Below are 23,371 nucleotides of genomic sequence, written 5' to 3'. Positions count from 1 at the left end.
TTTTCTACTTTATCACCTTTATTAGGATGATTTTATAACATCTAATACAAAGTTTATTTAGTAGGCTGGGGATTTAACTCAGGGGCACTGCCTCTGCCTTGCAATCACAAGGTCCTGAGTTCGATCCCTGGTACCGGGGGGGGGGGGGCGTGGAAAAAAGAAAGAAAAAACAGTCAAAGTTTATTTAGTGAATATAAATGTCTATCCTGTGATGTCTTTCATTTAGAAACTTACTCTTTTTAATATGAAATTTTAATGCTACTTAAATTTTTCCCACTGTTCAGTAATCTTTGATCTTATCTGGAGGGATAGTACCTTCAGATCATAAGTCACCTAGAAGCCTTGTTAAAATACAGATTAGTGGGTACCACCTCCAGAGTTTTCTTACTCTTGGTCTGGGTTGGGGATTGAGAATTTTCACATCTAAGTTCCCAGAAGCTGACACAGTAGTTGAAATTGGAGACAACAATTTGAGAACCCCTGGGTACATGATATTTCACATTAGAAAACTTGGCTGGCACAAGTAATTGTTAGTCAGATGTATTTTCTTTTTGCATAAGAGCATACTAGAGAGCATGTATAATGAATGTATTTAGACTATGAATTTCCTTTCATTTTTCTAGCTCCTACTGAAGACTTTTTCTTTTTTTCTATTTCTTTTGTTTTTCTTTTTGAGACCGAGTCTCATTGTATAGCAAAGGACCCCTTACACTTGCAAGGCAGACGAGGCATCACTGAGCTAAATCCCCAGCCCCTGTTTTGTTTTGCTTTTGAGAGGGCCTCTTGCTATCTAGTTCGGGCTGACCGTGAACTATGTAGCCCAGGTGGGCCTCAAATTCACAGTGATCCTACTGTCTCAGCCTCTTGAGTGCTGGGATTACAGGTGTGCACCACCACACCTGGGGCTTTCAAGTGATATTTTTTAAATATGTAAAACTTTGCATTTTTAGGCCATTGTCCTGGATTATCTGTTTTATATATTACAGAGTATTGATGGAATGTGCTGGGTTTTTCCTTCTTTCTTTCTATAACCATCCTGGGTATCTTTCTTTAAATCAGAAAGTATTAGATTTGTAACAAAGCTAGTGAGACATGTAAGATGGTTTCCCATTTACATGGCCAATCCAGGGAACTAAGTACTAAGACTAGGGCATTGGGGAGAGGGGCAGTAAGTGGTAGAGCAAATGCTTAGCACTTAGCTTAACTGGACCCTGGGTTCCATCCCAGCACTACAAAAACAAAAGTACTTCACTGCCTTAGTGGAATTAAGGATTCAGAATCAAACACTAAATATCACACAAAAGACTATGTAGACATTATGATATTATATGGCATGTTTCAGAATCAGCTCTCATTTCTCTAGGCATCACTATATATGAAGTTTGACCTTCTCTGCAATTTCAGTCTTAAACATCATAAAAATGTTGGATTCTTAGAACCTAGATGTGATAAATCATTGTATTCCTACCACATCCCCTCCCAAGTTGCATTTAATATCTTTGTGTAACAGTAATAACTATACTGTATAAGACATCTCATTTTAAATGCAAGGCCTTACTTTAAAAACTTTTGATTCTAAAGGTTATTGTGAAAGTTCCCATTATGTTACTATAAGATTTTCTGTAAATGAAATTTTGAGTGGTCCCTTTTTGCCTTTTAGTACTTTCCAGATGACTTGGGTTTCTTCTTCTCCTCCTCCTCCTCCTATTTCTCCTCCTCCTTCCTCTTCCTCTTCCTCTTCCTCTTCTTCATTAATTCTCTTACAAAGTTTATGGGTTAATCCTCCCTGAATAATGACTAATATGCCCTTTGCAGGGTATGTTAGAGCCCACCAAGGAACCATTGAAACCACTATCTGCTGCAGAAAAAATTGCTTCCATTGGTCAGACAACCACCATGACAGCAGAGATGAACACATGCACATCTGATCAATTCCAGGTAAAAATACCCATGTGGGGATACCTGTGTTTATGTGTGTCTGGACACATATGTCTACACATACTGATTTTTTTCCTTAATATATAACTGTTCTAATATTTTTAAACGATTTAATGATAAACATGATTTTGATTGTTAACTAACATCCCTGGAATACAGTGAACAAATTACCTCTAATTTTCAAATACAGAAATAGGTAATTTGAGAACAGGGTGATTGTAACTGCTTAAGTCAGTCCAACCCTTAGCCTCTTGACCTAAAAATGAAGAGCATGAATTACTTATTTCTACAGCCTCTTGCAGTTTGAACATTGTACAATCATAATTACTGAAACAAATCTGGTAAGTGTTGGGCTTTCAAAAATAATGGGAACCAGTGCATTTATGCCAGCCCTTCAAGTCCTCTGTGGTATATTTTTCCTGGAATCCTCTGAAATTTTAGAAAGTAACAAAAGACTTACCTTTTTTGTTCTTTATCCCTGGCACATTTAAACACAAATTTTAGTCCAGTATGTTTAATATTAAAGTCTGCTCTTTCACTTTTTATCTGGGAAAAAAAATAGGCTAGTTTGGCTGCTTATTCTTCCTACATTAAATTAGAAATTGACTCAGTACTTGTTAAAACACTGTTTAGAAGATTAACCTTTTTACATGAACATTACCGTTTCTAAACCATATTCCTGACCTCCGTGTCATTTCTTAACCTTAAATGTCATCAGTTGTACTAACACAAAAATGTAGAGCCTTTCCCAAAATATGTGCTCCATTGAATACTAATCCCCAGTAATGGTCTACTAAAGTGATGTTCCAGGGTAAAGTAATTTGGGGGAAATAACTGTACTTCATATTATAACCCCATAACTACCCTTGGAGATTCACAACACAGACATTAAGGATTCTGAAGAATCCCGCAGTAAATAATCCTATTTAATTTTAATTTATTCTCATATGTACTTGGCCACAGAACCTTTGGGGGGTTGGGCAGATAAGGAGAATCTTAACTCCTGTAGTACTAGTGTGCTGGAGAACATACCATAGAAGTAATGTATAAAGTATAGGTCCTATACTCTCAGCTGTGTTTCAAGAAACATCTAATGTTATTGCTGTGCACCATTGTAATTTATTCTTGGGCATGACTTAACCATCACTTTAAAGCCAGCTTATTGCTGGCACTTAATTAATGGGCAAGGGAGCCTGCTATACACAATGACTGGCTTTACTGATGGTTGGACACAAGGTGGCTTGGGCAAAATGCTTCAGGAAGTAGAATCTGCCCTTAGTTACCTTCCTTTCCTTGCCCTCATATTGCCCCCTGGCTATTAATTGCCCTCAGGTGCCTGCACTATCTATACAGATTCCAAAATTTCCTCTCTCATAGCCCATTTTCACTTCTACTTCCACCAGTATTCTTAGTCCTACAGATTAGGTATAGGAAGGTAACTACTTGGTACATTTACAAAAGATGAAGCTTTCTTATTGAGACATTTATTGCAAGTTTTTCTTGCCTCCCTCCCCTTTTCCTCATCCCTTCAACTAAATCTTCATGTTCAACCACATAAGTTAGTGCATATTTTACTGGCGTTAGTCACTGCTTACCATTTTTGCCCCATTTTGATTTGATCTTATTATGTACTTTGTTATGTTCATACAGCATAACTTGTCATCTTTCTTAATGTAGACTTGACTAAAAGCATATTCCAGATGACCTAATAAAGAACATGTATAGTAATTTTGTCCTGAGATGGATGACCTCTATCACTGAATTGTAAGATCCTCACTTGGCTCTGTACCTCTGATTCGGGTTAAAATAGTGAACACATTGCTGGGCGTGGTGGCACACACCTGTAGTCCCAGTACTAAGGAGGCTCAGCCAGGAGGATCACTGTGAGTTCGAGGCCACCCTAGACTACCTACCTAGCAAGATCCTTTTTTGGTCATATAGTAAGTAATACTGTTACATATTCCCATTAGTCATATTTTTCAGATGAAACAGCCTGTAGTGGTAGAAGCATAGCAAATTGTGTTAAGAAAGACCTGGTGTAGTACATTCATCTATCTTTTTTCTCTTTCTTTCTTTCCTTCTTTCTTTCTTCCTTCCTTCCTTTCTTCCTTTTTCTTTCTTTGTTTTCCATAAAATATATCCTACACCTCTTTTTAGCATTATTAAATGATGGCTTTCAAACTTAATACAGTTCTATAATTCCCATTATGACTACATACTTTGGATCTGCCTGTTCTATCCCAGTTTTGGTACTCATTGAGTTTTATTGTGCTTTTTTTTCCCAAAAAATTGTCAGTATTATAACTGTGGTATCTCTGGTTGAGGAATTAGAGAGCTTATTGGTAACTGTTAATGGTATTTTTTCTAAGATACTTTTACCTGAAAACATGGCTCAACTGTAAAAATTAATAGTAATACCTTCTGATTGTTTTTAGTTTTATCTTTATCTACTGAATTTCAAGGTCACACTATTTATGGTGCCATTACTGACAGTAAGATCAATATGAGAGGCTGAGTGTGGGGTGCACATTTGTAATCCCATCTACCTGGGAGGCTAAGGCAAGAGGATCACAAGTTTAAGGATAGCCACAGCACCTTAGCAAGACTCAAAATTTAAAAGGGCTAAGGATGTAGCTCAGTGGTACAGCAGTTGCCTAGCATGCCTAAGGTCCTAAGTTCAATCCCCAGGACCAGGGAGGAAAAAAATCAATACTTAAACCATACTTTCTTCACTGCAGGACAGTGAATTCTCTTGACTGCTGGTCACTACTAGCAGCTTCTCTTAGCCTGCTTGATGGGACTATTTCAGTTGTGAATCACAGTTTTAAAGCTAAAAGAAAATAAAACAATTATCTAACACCATGCTCCATTTTTTTCAATTAAAAAAAAATGAAACATTTTGGAAAGGCTGTCACCAGTGGTATAGCTAGAACTAGAATCCAAATCTTCTGTCTCCAGTCTCAGTTTCTGTTCTTTGTTATTTTACCTTGTTTCCTTAGTGCTATGTCTCTCCAGTAATCGTTCATACCACATTGCTTGATGTTATTTTAAAATGCTTCATTCCATTGCTTTCTCTCTGAGTTGCCTCATTTGTGAATGTTCTTAGTTTGCCTTTTCTTGCTTAGGTGTTTTGTTTTGCATCTTCTTTGTTTCCACAAAATTCATTTTAGTACCTCATTATTATAATTTTGGTTATGTCCTCAAAATGTCATGTACCTATATGAAGAGGAAAAATTCCGCTGAACTACTTCTAAGCACCACTGCTACTTGATATCATTTAGATAGAACATGTTTTTGTTTTTGTTTTTTTGGTACCGGGGATTGAATTCGGGTCCTTGCACTTGTGCAGCAGGCAGCAAAACCACTGAGCTAAATCCCTAGCCCTAGATAGAACATGTTAATGAGAGACCTTGGATGATTTATCCAGAAGTATTGTTACTGCATAAACCTAAGTTTTGTCCAGTAACTCGTTTTTTAATCTAACTACTGTAATGGTCTAACTGATCCAAAAGTAGAATAAATTGAATCTTCTGGGATGTTTCGTGTTTATTTTGAGATCAACTAAAACTGTCCTTTTCTAAATGTGTATTAAACTTGGGAGGTTATAAACAGGTTTACACAACCCATATTTTTCAACTTATTTGAAATAATTATAACTGCACAGGATATTGCAAATATATTACATAAAAGCCCTGTGTATCTTTCACTAATGTTTCCCTGGTTACATCTTATATACTACTAATAAAGTGTAAAAGTAAGTGCAATATGTGCAGTATGTGTGTGTATGTTCTGTGTCACTTTATCACATGGGTAGAGTTAGGTAACCACTGCCATCATGAACATATAGAACTCTTCCATCCTACAAAGAACTTGCCTTCTTTCACTACTTTTTATCCCTGGCAGCCCTAATGTTAGCATTTTACTTGGTTTATATCTCCCCCCTCCCCAACCTCAGGCTGGACTTGTTTTTGTTTTAATAATACTTAATATTAATTTGCCTATCATTATTTGTATGTTTTATCAAATTAATTATAATATTATAGGATTAGAGTTTCCAAAATAACCAGGTCATGTTGCTATCCTACACAGAACAGTATCTTTACCTACCCTTCCCCAAAAAATGAATATAAAGTTTTAATAGAGCCTGCCTTAACAGTAAAGCAACTATGCTAAGCAATGCCAAAGCACTAGCTAAGCAATAGCACTAGCTAAAGCACTAGCTAAGCAATACCCAAAAAAGGACAATGATGTGTTGATATTAAAAGTCTAATACAGCACAGTTTATTTCCATAAGTGTTCTCAACACCACTCCTAAAATAAGAGAAACACAAAACCAACAACTTTTCTTGACAAGAATATTCTTAAAACAAAATGAATGCTCATCTAAAAAGTTTTTGAACTGTCTCATATTTTGTATTTGCCATTTGCTTATTTTATCTTTATGTTTACAAGTTCAGAAATTTTAAAACCTAGAATATAGCCAATCCATTCTGAGAATTCTTTTAGTGTATTATTTTAAAAACTAAATTCTGATATCTGATTATAAGTAATGTCTACATCAGAATTTGATTAAAATAAGTATATCAGAGCAACACTTTAAAAAATGTAGGTCTTGCCGGGCGTGGTGGTGCATGCCTGTAATCTCAGCACTCTGGAGACTGACGCAGGTGGGTCACTGCTAGTTCAAACCATCCTGGGCTACATAGTGAGTTCAAGGCCAGTCTGAACTACAGAGTGAGATCCTGTCTCAAAAAAAAAAAGTCTCATTTCATTTCTTTTGCAAATTAGAAAATTATGAAGAACTAGAAACATTGAACTTTGAACCTTTTTGTTTTTTATTTAAGGAGACTGCATAATTAACCAAGTCCAACAAGTAAATATAACTAGTTACTTAGTGGTTACTCTGTCTTAAACCAGATCTCACTTTCAGTATAATACCTTCTCCGTTGCATTATATTTTATCTGTTAGGAAATTTTAAATGACTAGTCATTAAGGTAAATTTAACTCTTTAGTGAAAAAAATCATGTTTAAAAATGGTTTTCTTTTAATCAGGCTAGTAATTAAACATGATTTGAGAATAGGTTGAAATCTTGGCATAGAATCAGTCATAAATTTGTTTAAAATTGTATAGATAATTCCCTTTGTCAGATACATTTTTAATGTCAATGAACTGTGCAGTGTGTAAATTTTGCAATTTCGGTTTTTGTGTTAATATTTGCAGGTGACTTTCTAAAATTATAAATTATTCCAATTTTATCTTTAGGTACTTTGTTGCCTACTGGTCTTGCTATAATAATTTTTTATTTTTTATTTTTTAAGGTTTCTTTATGTTGCTACAACCTGTACTGATTAATTTTGATTTTTTGGTTTCAACTCTAGGAGTCTCTACCACCCGTCCAGTTTGACTGGAGTAGCAGTGGCCTTACTAACCCTTTAGATGGTACGTCTCTCCGTAGAGCCTCTAGCACCAGAGCTAGAGTTAAGAAAGCTACAAAGTTCAGACAAACTTCTCTCTGCTGACTTCCTTTTTTTGTTTGAACATAACTTCTTATCTTGGAAATTCAGGCTTTCTTTCTGATTAGTGATTGTCTAAGAAACAGAGCTGTTACTATTATCAACAATATTAATGTCCAGATATAGGTAGTAGTAGCAAGACAAAATTTTAGTTTAAGTAAAAAATAAGCTTTATTTTTTACAAATATCTAGATAGTTTAAATGATATTTTTAGCTAGGACCTATTTAATTGAAAAGTTTTTCTGTAGTTTTAATTTATGGAATTTTCTTGGATGCAAAGTCTTGTGGCTAGAGGCTGCTTCAAACACAAAGCACAATTATTTAACCAAAAACAATGTCCAAATAAGTCCATATTTATTGACTCAGTAGTTTTCAGATTTAATAATATTTTATAGAGTACTTATATGCAGATGGAAAATGAGTGCTTTTCATGATCCTTTTCTAAGACTTATCTTGAAATGCTTGTAGGCCATTCCAAGAGAGCATTAGTTTTGCTTATGGTTTTAAAAAAATGCTGAAAAAAGGAGTAACTTCTAGTAATATGGGGGTCTTTAAAGTAACATACAGTGCTAGCATTCACGTTTTCAGTGGACCCTGAGATGTAATTGTTCCTACTCCTGTGCTTTTTAAATTATTTGAGCAATTGTCCAGAAGAATACCTGTTGTCATCATCTCAATGGCAGTTGTTATTGCCATTGTCTAAAACGCTATCAGTTTTGCCTTAAAGTGGAGGTCCAAAGCTATCTGGAAAGCATCCAATTGAATATTATAGTGCTGAAGGAAAGCCTGGATGCACCTTTTGCTGTTGTCTGTTGTCTTCAGTCAGATCATCATGCTTTTTATTAACAAACAACTTCTTTTAAAATGTATACTATTTCTGATTGTTTCAGAGTTAAAGGGGAACAGTACAGCTTGAGGTTGCATATCAGGGTAGGGCAGTTATGACATTCCTTATGTTCTTTTAAACTGAGTTAATGTATTGGTGCGTGTCCTGCAACTGACAACTTTGTCATTTTTTTAATCATTAATTAGAAACCAACATTACTAACATGAGAGATTGATTTGGGAATGTACATTGATTTCATGTCAGGTTGAGATTAAAGTATTGTTTCCCTTTAACGGGTATGCTTTCCCCTCGGTCTTTCTGGTATGGCTTCCAGTTTTGATTGAAAGAACTGAACTCCTAACTAAAACCTTACTAAGTGTCATATTCTTTACATTGTACATGAGAAAATGTACATTGAATTAAATTGTTACTTTAAAAATGTCCTTAGTAATGAAAAACTAATACTGTACACATTGTTTTAATGTTGATTTTTAAAATGTGTAATGACTACTAATTATAACCTGCATGTTCAAGTGTGTGTCTTACCCCTTTTTACACATAACCCCTCCTCCCTTGGCTTACCTTCTGTGTGGCTGCCTACCAACACGGTCACTGAATTTCAAGCTAGTGGAGGTTCCACTCTTCTGAACCTTGATTTCTTTGGGCCCGTGGATGACAGTAGCTCTAGCAGCAGCACCACAATCCCAGGTCAGCAGAGTGTTAAAACCACAATTCTAGTTAATTTGCTAAAAGCATGACCACAACACTTGACTTTCCTATAAACAAGGAAATAAGTAGATTGTATTCTCTCTAATGTCTTTTTAAATACTTTTCTTTACTCTTGCTATTTTCTAATCTCTGACTACTACAAATGACTTACGTGAAATATATTTTAAAGCAAATGTTCTCAGAGTGTAATATTCAAAGCTGACAGTAGTTTCTAGGAATAATGCAGCCCTAATGTCCTTAGACAGTTAAAGGCAGGGCCTCCCTCCATTAAGTAGAAAAAGTGATATTTTGTATGCTTATTTTTAAAAACATATTCTGTAAGGGCCAGGGATTTAACTCAGTGGTTCTGCTGCCTGCCTCGCAAGCACAGGGTCCTGAGTTCAATCCCCGGTACCAAAAAAAAAAACAAAACAAAACCATATTCTGTAAAGCCATTTGAAAAAAATTTAAAGATACAAGAATATTTTAGTACACAAAGATGACTTTACATTGTAGTGCCTGTGATAGTACAACCTTTACAGATTCTAGCATTTTAAAAAATTAGTTGTTTATTAGTGCTACTAAATATATACAAGTAATTAGGTTCTAGAATGTTGGAGACTAGCACATAGTTATATAATCCCACATAGAACTTTAATGTTTTTACATAGTCTTTAAATTAAAAAATGTACTGTTTTCCATGGAGAAATAAAATGTTAACAAAAGTTAGTAATAGAAAATAATTACTATGAGATACTAGAAGCTAGAAATTAAAACTTACTGGAGTGCCTGTTAAATTAATGTTCAGCCCTGCAAAAGTTCAGTTCATGGACCAAAGAACTAATGTATTTTGTCATTTTCTAACTGAATAAAAGATTAAAATTATAATGGCATTTTTATGTTGACATTTTATTTACTATGACTTTTAATGAGTCCCTGTCATCCCAAGTTGTGATCCTGGTAATCATGCCCATTGATCACTGATGCCCGCTGGGGGCTAATGGACCTGCCAGTGCCCAGGATGCATAGTAGGGCTCCCTTTCTCTGCACAGTTTTCCAGCCAACCTGGTTCCTGAGAATTTGCTTGTTTTGTTCTGTTCTGCTAGGTAACCCAGTCACCCACTTCCAGCAGTTTAGGAACCATGATAGAATACTGGGATGGGATGGAGGGCCTAACAAAGCCAGCCACGGACAAGCTTGGGACCTCAGTATGCCCTTCTCTTAAATCTTGTGGAGAAACCTGGTCTTGCTACAGAGAAGCTTCAAGGTCCTCCAGTATAGAATGATTGCATTCTTCAAACCTAAGCCCCTAGCTATCATTTTCATTGTTTTTAAGTTTTTGGTAGCATATGAAAAACCAATCTGTGTCTTTTTTTACTTCAAGATGATATTTTATTTTACTATTAAACTACTTATAAATATATCCCACGTGTGAAATGATTTGAGGGAGCTAGAGTGGTCTGCCATTTCATAATACAGTATTTAATGGGGGGGGGGGCAACCAAAAATTTTATATCACTTCTATATTCTTAAGAGTTAATGATCAATCTCCCATTATAAATTTGCTCTCAGCTTTGTTTTGTCACAAATTGTATTATAATTTAAATGAGTCACTTTTTCTTTGGGGATACCTTAAGACCTGGTTTAGTTTTAATTTTTGCTTACATTTCAAACTCATTTAAAAACCATTCATAGCACAAATAATGTGGCCATACAAACAAGTACAGAAATGACCTGATAATCAGGTTCAGGGTACACAGTTTCAAGAACAGAAAGCGGTTTCAAAAGCTTAGAGCTACAATGCAGATGAAATCAGCATGGTCAAATGTAGTGCTCATTACTTTGGGATCTTATTTTTGTTCAGTATTTTCATTAATATGCTCTAGCTGCTGTATAAATTTGATTATAATAAATTTGCTTTGGCTTCTTATTGCTATTGGGTTTTGTTAAAACTATCAAGCTACAGGTATTAACACCTTCCTTAGTATTCATTTCACCACGTGCTTGCATTTTTTTCTGACTTGTTTCTGGGAAAGTCACTTTGTCTTAACTTGAGGTTATTTAATTATTTTGTGTGTGATTTCTTAGGAGGTTGGCATAGAACTTGGTTGGCTAGCTTTAATTCTGTAACTACACTATGCCTCATTAAGGTCCTGTTAAACTTTCATTAAAAAATTATTCCCTAATTACTAGTGTACAGTTGGTAGTTGTTTTGTTTCTAAAAACTTTAACAATAGTTGTGGATTCAGTGGTGGGTTGTGTTTTTATCTGGAGGAAGTCATCATTTTGGGCTAAAAAGGGAGCAGTTTCTGTTTTTTGTTTTCCCTGGTACTGAGGACTGAACCCAGGACCATCACACTGAGCTACATCCTCAACCTTTTTTTTTTTTTAATTTTTGAGACAAGGTCTCAACTAAGTTGCCCAGGTTGAGCTGGAACTTGCAATCCTCCTGCCTCAGCCTCCCAGAGTGCTGGGATTATATAGGCACATACCATTTTATCCAGCTGTCATTTTTGTGAATCTGCCACTTTTCTGTTTGACAGCCAAGGGGCCAATCTTGTATAAACCCAACTAAGTTTTTACTAGCACTTTCTTGTTGCCAGTCAGAATACAATTTTTTCTTCTGCATTGTACATTAGAAATCAGTTTAAATTTTGTAGTTGCTCAGAATCTAACCTTTAACAGCAGAAGAAGAAACTGTGTTGGGTTCATTTGGTCTCATTACAGGCATCTACAGGTTTTTACATTTTAACTGCAACTTTATATACTTAGTACAGAAGAATAAAAGTTCTTTTTAAGTATACCTTGAAATTGTACCTTAATGAAATATTCAAAACATATGAGAGTCAACATACATTTTCTATAGCCTTCCTTCCTTGTTCAACTTGATGACTGTGGAAGCTGCTTTTGCTTAATATCTGTAAACATCTGAGATCTGTGTTTATAAATGCTGCAGAGTTGGTTAATAGAAGGCAATTCTTGATTTTTTCCTTAACCTTGAAATATCCTAAAGAAGGGAACTAGGTAATGTAACTATATGCATAATTATAATTTTATCTGATCTTTCAGGCTTTTCTTCAGAATTGTAATAATTACTTGGGCGCAATAGTGTTCACCTTTATTCCCAGCTACTCAGGAGGCTGAGGCAGGAGGACCGCTTGAACCCAGGGGTTCAAGGCCAGCCTGGGCAACACAGCAAGATCTTGTCTCAAAACAAAACAAGAAGCAGGAATTAAAGAAGCTATAAAATATTCTTTTTTACAGTCTAATTTTCCCTTACACCCTGAAACTACTAAAATTTTTGCTCTAGTTTGCTGGAACCAAGGGCAGTATAGGATTAAGAATATTTTTTAATCTGAGTATCTATTATTCAAAGTTTAGCTTGAGTTTAAAATATTTAACTTTTCAAAAAGTTTCAGCTTGGCCAGGGATGTAGCTCAGTAGTGGCACAGTGCATACCTGGCAAGTGCGAGGTCCTGAGTTCGATCTCCAGTACAAAAATAATTCAGCTTGTCAGTGTTTTATGTATATTACATGGAAAATATTAAAAATTGTTTATTTAAGTAAAATCAGATGGGGTGGATTTTTTATGTAGATTTTCACAATAAATCAAATGCTCTAACTCAGCCTCTTTTGAAATTATTCTAACTACATGTTTGAACTGTTGTTGGCTACCAGGTTCAGAGACAAGACTAAAAACATAAATAACCCTGGAGATAAGAATTTCCACTTTATCCAAAAGTATTACTTTTTTTTTGGTACCAGGGATCAAACTCGGGACCTTGCACTTGCAAGGCAGGCGCTGGACCCACTGAGCTAAATCTCCAGCCCTAAAAGTATTACTTTTATTCACTTTTTCTTCAAAATGTTTTACTCTCCCCACTTTTTACCTAAAGAACAATGTAGTGTATGTTTAGTAATAATTGGGTGCTTTGAATATTAGTTCATGTCTATAGATAGTCATAATATATTCAAACTAAGCAAGTCATTTACCATATTTGAGATTTTTTTTCATATCTGAGATTTTTGTATTACCTTCTAAATCTTTTACAATGGAAGAAAATAAGAAAAATGGGAGGCAGGAAAAGAAGAAGGTTCAAAAAATGAGGATTATAGGCCAATTTAAAAATTAAGAAGGTTGTTTAACAAATTATGTTCATTCCATTTATAAAACAATGATAATTTTTATATTACACATTAATCCAAAACTGGGGGAATTTTCTACAGTGATAGAAATTTTAGAAGTATTTGGGAGACATCTGCTACAAAAATTTAAATTAATTATATTTATTCCAAAGTGGAATTTTAAAAGCATTTTCCTGTTTTATAGATATTCCAAAAAGGACAGTTTATAATTTAAAAAATAAACACAGTATTACAGAGTTCTAAAACTATGTTGTGCTTGTAATAGACTCAGATGTTTATAGAATATTGCTCTTGCATCGTGTGTTGTGGCTAATTGAGGAACCCATTCAGCTTGCCATCACTGACTATCATTTTATACTATAAGGTGTGGATCCAGAATTGTATGAGTTAACAACCTCTAAGCTGGAAATCTCCACCTCAAGCCTCAAAGTGACTGATGCATTTGCGAGACTCATGTCCACAGTAGAGAAGACGAGCACATCTACCAGGTAAACAGCTAGTGTTAATTACACCCTAATTTTGAATTCTGAATTAAAACAATCCAAAGGGAAAATCATGAAAGTTGGCAGTATTTCAATGTATTAAAATTCATTTTTGTATACATAAAAGCCAGTAATGCCTAAGTCCAGAAAACTGTATCAAATTATAATTATGAACTTTATTAGAGCAGAGAGACTGGGATTGACAAATGTGTTTTTTGTTTTGTTTTGTTTTTGTGCTACTAGGGATTGAACCCAGGGCCTCATGCATTCCAGGCAAGTGCTCTACCGCTGAACTACATCCCCAACCATCAAATGTGCTTTTCTTTTTTCTTTTTTGCCCCCTGTATTGTAGAGAATAATTCTAATTAAGTATTGAGATCATGAAGCCATTGTAGAAACATTCCTCATTTGCCCGTCCTAAGTATCATGATCATCTTTGGGATTGCCTATTGTCCCCTAGGATAATTTTTTCTCTTCCAGGATAAGAATAATAGTCACTCTTCTGTAGTATTTTCCTAATTTCCATGGATGTGCACGCTTGAGTTGGGACATAAAGCCTTCCTTTACCAAGCTTCCTGGGAGCCTCTTTAGGAACATGGCCTTGAAAAGCAGTTTCTCCCAGTATTAGAACCAAAGATCAGAACAAAGTATTATCACTTGGGCCTTATAGTTAGGATTGAGGAAACCTTTAATTTTACATAATTAAATATTGGAATAATCCACTGCTTTGATAAATTAACCACAAGAATAAACCAGTTCCTAATAGAAATGTAATTATGAGGCTGGCAGTCCCTACTGCAAGTGCAAATACAGGTTGGCATGCCAGCTATGTTTCCAAATCCATAATTCATCAGTATTTTAAAGAGGAATATTTACCTGTTAATTGCCCACTTGGAGAGAATATTGTTTTCACTTGAATAAATACATGCCGTATACATGTTAAATTCAAAATTAGACTCCTCATAAAAACTAAAAATAGAAATTCCATTTGGCTCAGTTATTCCCCTTCTAGGTATCTTCTCAAAAGAGTTAAAGACACTGCATTACAGTGATACGTGCATACCCATGTTTATAGCAGCACAACCCATAATGGCTAAATCTTGGAAGCAGCCTACATGTCCATTAACAGATGAATAGATAAAGAAAATATGGTATTTATACATAATGGAGTACTACTCAATTATAAGGGGTAAATTTGAATCATGTGTAGGAAAATGAATGAACCTTGAGACCATAATGTTAAGGGAAATATCAGACATACCAGCTTACATATCACCTGGTTTCTCTTATATAAGAAACTCAAAGGATAAATAAATTAGAGAACAAAATAAAAGATAAATAATAGGAAACAGGGAGATAGATCTTTTGCAAATGGGAAAGGGACCAAGAGATGGAAGAAAGGAAGAGGAGAAGGGGGATGGAAATAAAAAGAATTAAGAGTTTTATGTATCTTTATCAACTTAACACAATGAATATTATCATTATGTACTGCGAACCTGTACTAATTAAAATAAAAATTAAAAGAAATACTGCTAAAGTGCTCCAAGCTGGTAACCATTTATATCCCATCAGCAAAATTATAGAGCAGTTCTATACACACACTTTTTAAGTTACTGTCAATCTAATGTCAACCTACTGGTTTAACTGACATTTCCCTGATCACTGGACTAATGAGATTTGTTGTGTGGGCTTTTCCCTTGCTATTTCTGGAATGACCTTACTGTTTACTGTTTACCTTTTTTACCCTACAGTCACTGGGTGCCAAACAATTTTGTCAGTCCCAATGATGCAAAGTCATTCTTTGTGCCATTAGGAGGAGCTCTAAACCACATTTTAGCTTGCTGTTCTAATGTTTTAACTCATCCTTGAAACATCCTATATATACTAAGGAATGTTCTCATTTTTTCCTTATTGTGAGCTAAAAGAATAAACTAAAACTATAGTATCAATCCTGGAAGGGAAGTAATGTTATGGTGCATTGATTTACTTTCTGTCAATTCTTTTTTTTGATACTGGGGATCGAACGTGGGCCCTTGTACTTGCGAGGCAGGCAGCAGAACCACTGAGCTAAATCCCCGGCCCTGATTTACTTTCTAGAACCTGTTCAGCCTCATATTTAAAATAAAACAAACTGAAAACAAGTTGCTGACTTTGTTTTTGCTGTGAGGAATGTATGTTGTTTGAAAATGGTGAGAAGTGCCAATAACCACAAGCATTTAAAGTCATAGTAAAAAATGTCTTCCTGAACAATTCTTAATTGTACATGGAGGAGACAGCTGTTTCAGAAAGCATTTTCAACATTTTGGTCATTTTTAGATTTTGTTCCATTTCCCTTTTTGTTTTGAATAAAGTACAGAAAGTAAAGGTCACCAAAATCTTGTCACTGTTGACAGTACTCAGAAGATAGAGTGAAAAAGCTGTGTGAGGAACTGTGAGGTAGGAAACACGTAAGAATTGTGGTTTAGGTTTTTTGACCTGGACCTAACATCCTGCACTGTTCTAAGAGCCTTTAAATATGCAAGGAAACAAACATACTTTTCTTTTTTCAGAACACAGATTGTGAAAGGAACTTCTCACTTTAGTTTTTTTAGTTCTGTCTTCTTCCTTACCTTTTCTAATATGGAAAAAAATTATTTTCTAATTTAAATCAGTGAGTGGCTAGCCAACTGGCTAGTAGCCACAGACCTCTAACTGGAACTTATTCAAATCAAAGGACTAGTTACCAGGAGGAATAAATTTTTCTTTTTTTGTTCTTTTATTGATATAATTTACATACCATAAAATCCACCTTTCTCAAGTGTATAATTAGCTGCCTTTAGTATATTCATAATATTGTGCCACCATTATCACTGTCTAATTCTAGAACACTTTCGTCATTCCCCTCAAAAAAATTCCATATCGGTCAGTAGTCACGCCCTCTACCTTCCTTTCCCTGGACCCTAGCAATCACTAATCTGCTAATCTGCTGTTCATGGATTTTCATACTCTAGTTTTATTTCATATAAATGAAATTCTACAATTCATGATCTTTTCTATCTGACTTTTTTCACTAGCATTGTGTTTTCAAGTTCATCCATATAGCATGTACAGTATTTTGTTCCTTTTATGGCTGCATAATATTCCATTATGTGAAAATAACACATTTTATCTATTAATTGGTGAACATTTAGATTGCTTTCATCTTTTGACTACTATGAATAATTCTGTTAAGAACATTTACGTACAAGTTTTTGTGTGGACAAATGTTTTCAATTCTCTTGGGAGTAGATTTGTTGCATCTATGTTTAATTTCTGTTTTGTGGTGCTGGGGATTGAACTCAGCACTGAACTACATCTCAGCCCGCTTACCACCACCATCTTTTTTAAAGACAGGATGTCACTGAGTTGCCCAGGTTGACCTTGAACTTGTAGCCCTTCTGCCTCAGTCTTCCAGGTAGCTGGGATTATGGGAATGTGCCACCACACCCAGCTTATGTTTAATTTTTGGAGGAACTGCCAAACTTTTCCAAGGTGATGCACCATTTTATATTCCAAATAATTTGTGAGCATTCTAGTTCATATCCACACCAGTAGTTGTTATTGTCTTGATTTTTTGGTTATAGTCATTCCAGTGAGTGTGGAATGATATCTATTTTGATTTTCATTTCCCTGATGGTTAATAATTCTGAGCATCCAGTGGTGCCACACCTGCCTCTCAAGCGCAAGCTCCTGAGATCCATCCTTGGTACCAGGGGCGTGGGGAGGCACAAAACCAACCAACCAACCAGAGCAGAGATAGCAGGGGTGAACTTATTTTCTTCCATGTGTTCCAAGCCAACAGTGAGAACCAAATAGAGATAGAAATAAATGGGGGCTCATCTGTATTTATTCTCATTAGCATAATTGGTCATTTTCCAATCTTAATAGACAAAAACTTGGTAGTTGAAAAATAATAATTCTGAGCATCTTTTCACGTGCTTATTGACCGTTTGTGTGTCTTCTTTGGAGAAATATTTATCCAGATCTTTTGCCTATCTTTTTATTAGACAGTTCATGAGTTATTTCCATATTATGACTACTAGCCTTTTAAGTTTTATTAGTACATGCATGCAATACATAATGTTTACCTTCATGTCAGAAGTTGGTACATGTATGTAAACACATCTTAATTCCTTTTTCCATCTCCTTCCCATCTCCTCCCTGTCTCTTCTAACACCCATCTCTTGACCCCCTTCCTTTTTATTTATTTATTTTTTTGGTACATGTTTGCAGTACATAATATTTATACTCTTTATGTGGAGTTGGTACAAGTACCAACTTTTATCAGATAATTTGCAAAGATTTTCCTTTATTCTATGGATTACCTTACTCTTAATAGCCTGTGAAACACAAATATATATAAATTTTTATTCTTTTGCTGCTATACTTGTGGAAACCATTGCCTAATTTAGGGTCAGAAAGATGTATATCTAGGTTTTCTTCCAAGAATTTTACATAGTTTCAACTTTTACATTTAGTTCTTTGATCCATTTTGAATTAATGTCTGTATATGGTGTGAGGTAGGGGATCTATATTCATTTTTTTGTATATGGATATCCAGTTGTCCCAGCACTGTTTGTTGAAAAGACTATTCTTTCCCTCATTGAAAGGTCTTGGCATGCTTGTTTATAAACAACAGAAAAATCATAGATGTTTATTTCTGGACCTAATTGTATTCTGCTGACAAAAAGGATAAATCTTAGCTAGAGAGAATATAGAAAAAAATTAGGTCACTGCCTTTGACTTTGAGAAAAGGTCATGATATAACTGTTTTCAAATTCTCGTCAAGCATTTTTCTTTCTTATATTCTAAGATTCTAAGACTAGCTCACATAAACATACAATGACTACAAATGCACGAACTATAAATTATGTAAGCTTTTTGAAATTTTAAAATACAACTTCATGTTTCCTAAGGTAGTGCCTCTGAAATAAAACAGTTGGTAGAAATACTAGAATAATCTTTACCAACTGTGTCTTAGTTAAAAGCTTTTACTTCTTTTTTCTTTTTTTTCCTGTCCTTTCCTACACCTCACCTGCACTCCACAAATGGGGAAGTCTGTCTAAGTACAATTTTGTTATTATTTTAAATAGTCTTTTTTTTCATTATGGAAGAAGTAAGGCATATTAAAGGAAGCTAGAAATAAAGTATCACATTCTTAACATTTAGATCACTTACTCTTCTTTCAAATCTTTTTCCATGCACCTATACATGTGTATTTTTTTTTAACCAAAATGAGATTTTATTGTCCGTACTGAATTGAACCTACACTTGTAGTCAGTGATACACATCTGTTAATTTCAGTGCATTTTCATTTTATGAAATACCCAGCTACAGTCACATTATGCCAACAATGTCCTTTCTACATTGTACAAAACCAATATTCAATCCAGGACTATTGTACCTGGCCATTAGAACCCTTAAATTCTTTTTAACATTGTATCTCTCTCCCATCCCTTTTGCTTTCTGTTTAATAATACTATATTAAAACACCTGTCCAGTTTACTATTGAATGTCCTAAGCTCTACATTTGTCTGTTTGCTTCCTTCAAGTAATACGGTATTTTCTATTTCCTTGATTTCTTTTGAGACAGGGTCTCACTTTGTAGTGCAGGCTGGCTTTGAACTTGCTGTGATCCTCCTGCATCAGCCTCCCAAGTGCTGGGCTTACAGGCATGCACTACCACACGCCCAGCTTCCCCTCATTTCTTATAAATTATATCTAAAGGCTTACAAGTACAGCGTTAACATTTTGGCTAAACCACCTCATAAATATTATGTCACATCAGAAGACACCTAGTATCAAGCTGCCTGCATTATTAGCAGTGCTAAGCTTGACCTTTGGTAAAAAGCTAACCTTTTTCATTATATGGTTCCAGTTTTTCACTTTCAAGCTAAAAGTAACAAAGCTAGTTTGACTTTGGAATGATATAAATATCCAGTTCCACATCAAACATCCACATAACAGTATTGCTACCATATAAGTGCATTTGAAAATGTTAGTTTTAAACCAAAAAAATGTTGACTTGCTAATTCTTCTCAGAAACCTAGAACTGAGTTCAGTATTGATCTACTGCCTGAAATGGTTGATCTAATGCCTGAAATTGTTTAATTTTTGAAGAACTTTGGTCCTAGAAGACTGTTATTGGATTTTTCATTCATTCTATAAAGTCTTCTTAAGTTCAGGCTGCATTCAAAAGTGATAACAACAGACAAGTCTAGGTATTAAATAGAGGCCTGCATCTCTCCTTTCTTTTGCCTCACTCCCAACTTTTGCTCCCTGTCCCAAGGACAAAGAAAATATTTAGGTGAAGAAATGACTTGTGTTACATCTAAGAGAGTACCAACTGTCCTTTATCATAAAAAGAGAATTGGGCTTTCTACAGTTAATTTAAAATCATCTTTGATCTAAAATTAATAACCTATATAACTATTCCTTCGATATATTTACCATCCTGGGGGGAGGGGGAAACAGTTTGAATTACAATCCCACTCTCAGTTGGAGCCACTTTGGAGGCTCATTTAGCATTTTCTACAGCTTACTACTAGGACAGCCCTGCTTACCAAGAGAGTTTCGTAACTGTGCTGGGTCCCACACTGCTCACAATTCATACAGGCAGCAGGTGTAGTAAAATAGACTTCATCTACAGGGTCCACAGGATTTGGAGATTGCTTCCCCTGGCCTCCTACCTGCATCCAGCCCTCATGCCACTGCCTGCATCCCATCTGGGCTGAAGCCTTTCTCCTGGAATTCCCCACTGGGGATACAGAAAGCCTAAGGTTAAAATGACTCATGATTCCTTGTGCCACCCACATTTTATGTGGAGATAATTTTGGTAGTTTCACAGTGGGCTGGGGGAGATCCAGATGGGCGTAGTGTTATTGGGGCTTTGGCACTATACTTCTCCTTAGTAGCTTTTTAAAATTATGTCTGGGTAGATGTTTGCACCCTTAAGTAAAGCTGTGAGCCATACACATGTACATGCAAGTAGCTACATACTGAGCTTTAGTGTACATTCCAAAAGAGGTCATGCATTGTTCTTTGTAAGAGATTTGGCATCTGTTTCAGGGAGCACAGAACACAGGAGAATTAAAAGATTCAGGAAGTAGCAGAGGAAAAGATGTCCCAAAGATTGCTAACTGCCTGCCTCAGAGTGGATTTTCTTCCATTTGACCTATAGTGAAGTCTTATTAACGCCCTTGTCCTTTTTCATTTGTCAATAGGAAACCAAAAAGAGAAGAACACTTGAGTGAAGAAGCTATCAAGGTGATTGCCAGCCTTCCTGACTTGACATTCATGCATGCCAAGGTGTTGATGTTCCCAGCCACATTAACACCTTCCACAAGCTCCCAAGGACAAGCAGACTGATAACTGCTGTGAACTGGACGGTTGCAATGCTTTTCTTTTCCATCTCTTCCCTACCATCAAAAGCATATCTGCTCTTAACTAAAAAAAAAATAATAAAAAAATTCAAGTTCAGCTGATTTGTTGGTAAGCCGCACTAGAAAGGTATACATAGTAATGTATATTTATTTACATACTGAAGTCCTAAATTTATATTAGAAAAAAATGTAAATAATTGGGGGTGAACATTTTTGAAGATTTATTCTTTTTGTGTTGCTGGGGTATATACATTTATGTCTTTGTGAAATACACTGGTGGTGTCCTTCTTATAAAACTTTTGAAATAAAAAAAGAAAATTAAAAACTCAAATCTCCACTGTCTGTGAAATCCCCTTCAGTCTTTTCAGATTGCATTGAATGGCCTCTTAATTTTTCATATCCTATGTTTAATTACTTTCACTGTCATAAATAAGCTCCAGAGTCCTTGTTTGATTTTTTTAAAATTTTGTGTGTGATGATTTGTTTCAGATCTGGCATTTGTTAATATTTTTGGGCTCTTTTTTACTCTTGTCAGTGTGGCATATAGCTATTTGACCTTTTGCAAGGTATCTCATCAGTTACTCTTTTGTTATAGGGTATAGATCATTGTTGGAACTTGATTGGAGGGGTTTAAAGAGATTGTGTCTGTTTTTACATCAATTTAATTTAGAGAAGGACCAAATTATATGAATGTCTTACAATGAAATTGTTACTGATTTTTTGTTGTTGTTGTTCTGTCATACCACTAGTTTATGAGGATTTTGCACAGTGTAAAATGACATAATCATAGATTGCTATGGTTTAGGCTGTATATACAGTAAAAACTATGGGTTTTAAATGTTTGGGGAAATTCCTATGGAAAAAAGAGAGACATGTAGAAGAACCTCTAACAAGGTTAATGTGCATGCCCAAGGTCTTTTGAGATTTCAGTGTGTAAATTTCCTTTTAGCTTACACAAAAATAAAATAATTTAAAAGAAATTTAGTCTTGTGTCTTTGTATTTTGGTATCTGAGGAAAAATATAATGTATTTGGATATGAAGTTTTATTGATATACTTCAGTCTAAAGGAAATCATTTGGTAGGGCTTTTAGTTTGTTGAAATTAGGAAGTTTAGAATCCATCCTATGAGGATTGGATCAGTACTTTTACTGGTCAAACTGTGTGTGTGTGGTAGTGGAACTGAACTCAGAGCCTTTGTATTGAACTATATCCTCAGCCCTTTTTTTTTTTTTTTTTTTGAGACAAGGTCTCATTAAATTGCCCAGGCTGGGTACCAACTTGTGATCCTCCTGCTTCAGCTTCCCAGAGTGCTGGGATTACAGGCATGCACCCCCTGCCTGGCTAGCTGAGCTACTTTGATATGTATAACATGAGATCATAAAAGAGATTCCCATGATTCATTATAACATACTTTCTTCAGAATGTTGGCAAAGTTAAATAAGGGTGTGTAGGGAATTTTTTTCTTTGCAAAAAAGTGTATGCATGAAATGAGATGAACAGAAAATCTCTAAAATTTTAGAATATTGTTATTAGATGTTGCATCAGTGAAAAGTCATGTGACCTATTTCATAAGGAAGGGGCAGTGAGCTGACAGCAGCCCACCTCCATCCACTATGAGAATGTTCTGGTGGAGCTCTTGGACCTCTGTCATTGGCAGAAGTCTCTGGCTGCCAGGTTATTATATAGGCCATTGGACACCTGCCAGAACATAATACAAGTATGGCCTGGAGTAATAGGATGCTTATCTAGTACATCTCTCACCATTTCTCCCCGCCCTGCTTTCAGAAAAAGCTTTCCTTCAGAATAGTTGTATTCAATGCCAGATGGACCTTTTGAATGGAAGAAGACAAGACAGTTCCTTAGCAGAACTTTATGTCATATCAGTAGCTGAAGTTTTTGGCCTGTTTCTGTAGTATCTGACACCCAATTGTAGCCCACCTAACAGCTCTGTTATCATGAGAAAGTTCATCAACTTCTCCAAGCCTGGATTATGTTAACTAAAAGTAAGACCACACCTACTCATGGAATTGATGTATTAAAAGACATAAAGAATTTGTCGGCCTGGGGATTTAGCTCAGTGGTTCCGCTGCCTGCCTCGAAAGCGCAAGGACCTGAGTTCGATCCCCGGTACCAAAAAAAAAATTCGTCACATGTAGACTGTTAGTAAATGGTTGCCACAGCACAGTAGCAGCAAACCCCATGAAGGCTCCTGGAGTCCCAGTAGATTCAAGAAGCACAGGAGAAACAACCATTTTAAATAACAATGCAGTAACTTGCTACTTAAAATAATTGGATAGGCCTATCTCATGAAAATGGCCCTATCTTAATGATTCATAGAACAGATATTTCATCTTA

General features: G+C 35.4%; 1 protein-coding gene across 40 annotated transcripts in view; it reads left to right on the top strand.

Moving 5' to 3' along the window:
- Window positions 1-21,995, top strand: part of Aftph (aftiphilin) — a 63,237-nt gene extending 41,242 nt beyond the window's left edge. For 17 of the 40 annotated variants that reach the window (XM_021262537.2, XM_004849969.3, XM_013074063.3 and 14 more), the window contains 5 exons: window positions 1,816-1,938; window positions 7,319-7,379; window positions 8,904-8,987; window positions 13,498-13,621; window positions 20,857-21,995. In XM_021262537.2, coding sequence (XP_021118196.1) covers window positions 1,816-1,938; window positions 7,319-7,379; window positions 8,904-8,987; window positions 13,498-13,621; window positions 20,857-21,001 — 537 coding nt within the window. In that variant the 3' untranslated portion in view covers window positions 21,002-21,995. Of the gene's footprint in view, window positions 1-1,815; window positions 1,939-7,318; window positions 7,380-8,343; window positions 8,533-8,903; window positions 8,988-13,497; window positions 13,622-13,858; window positions 13,889-20,856 lie in introns of those variants that run through there. The other 23 variants (XM_087216312.1, XM_087216311.1, XM_087216307.1 and 20 more) reach the window with 8 other exon arrangements.
- Window positions 21,996-23,371: the final 1,376 nt, after the last annotated feature.

Source organism: Heterocephalus glaber, unplaced genomic scaffold, assembly GCF_053883595.1.
Source record: "Heterocephalus glaber isolate CG9 unplaced genomic scaffold, H.glaber_assembly_v1.0 deba00001457, whole genome shotgun sequence".
Lineage (NCBI taxonomy): Eukaryota > Metazoa > Chordata > Mammalia > Rodentia > Bathyergidae > Heterocephalus > Heterocephalus glaber.
This window is presented reverse-complemented; position numbering and strand designations above follow the sequence as displayed.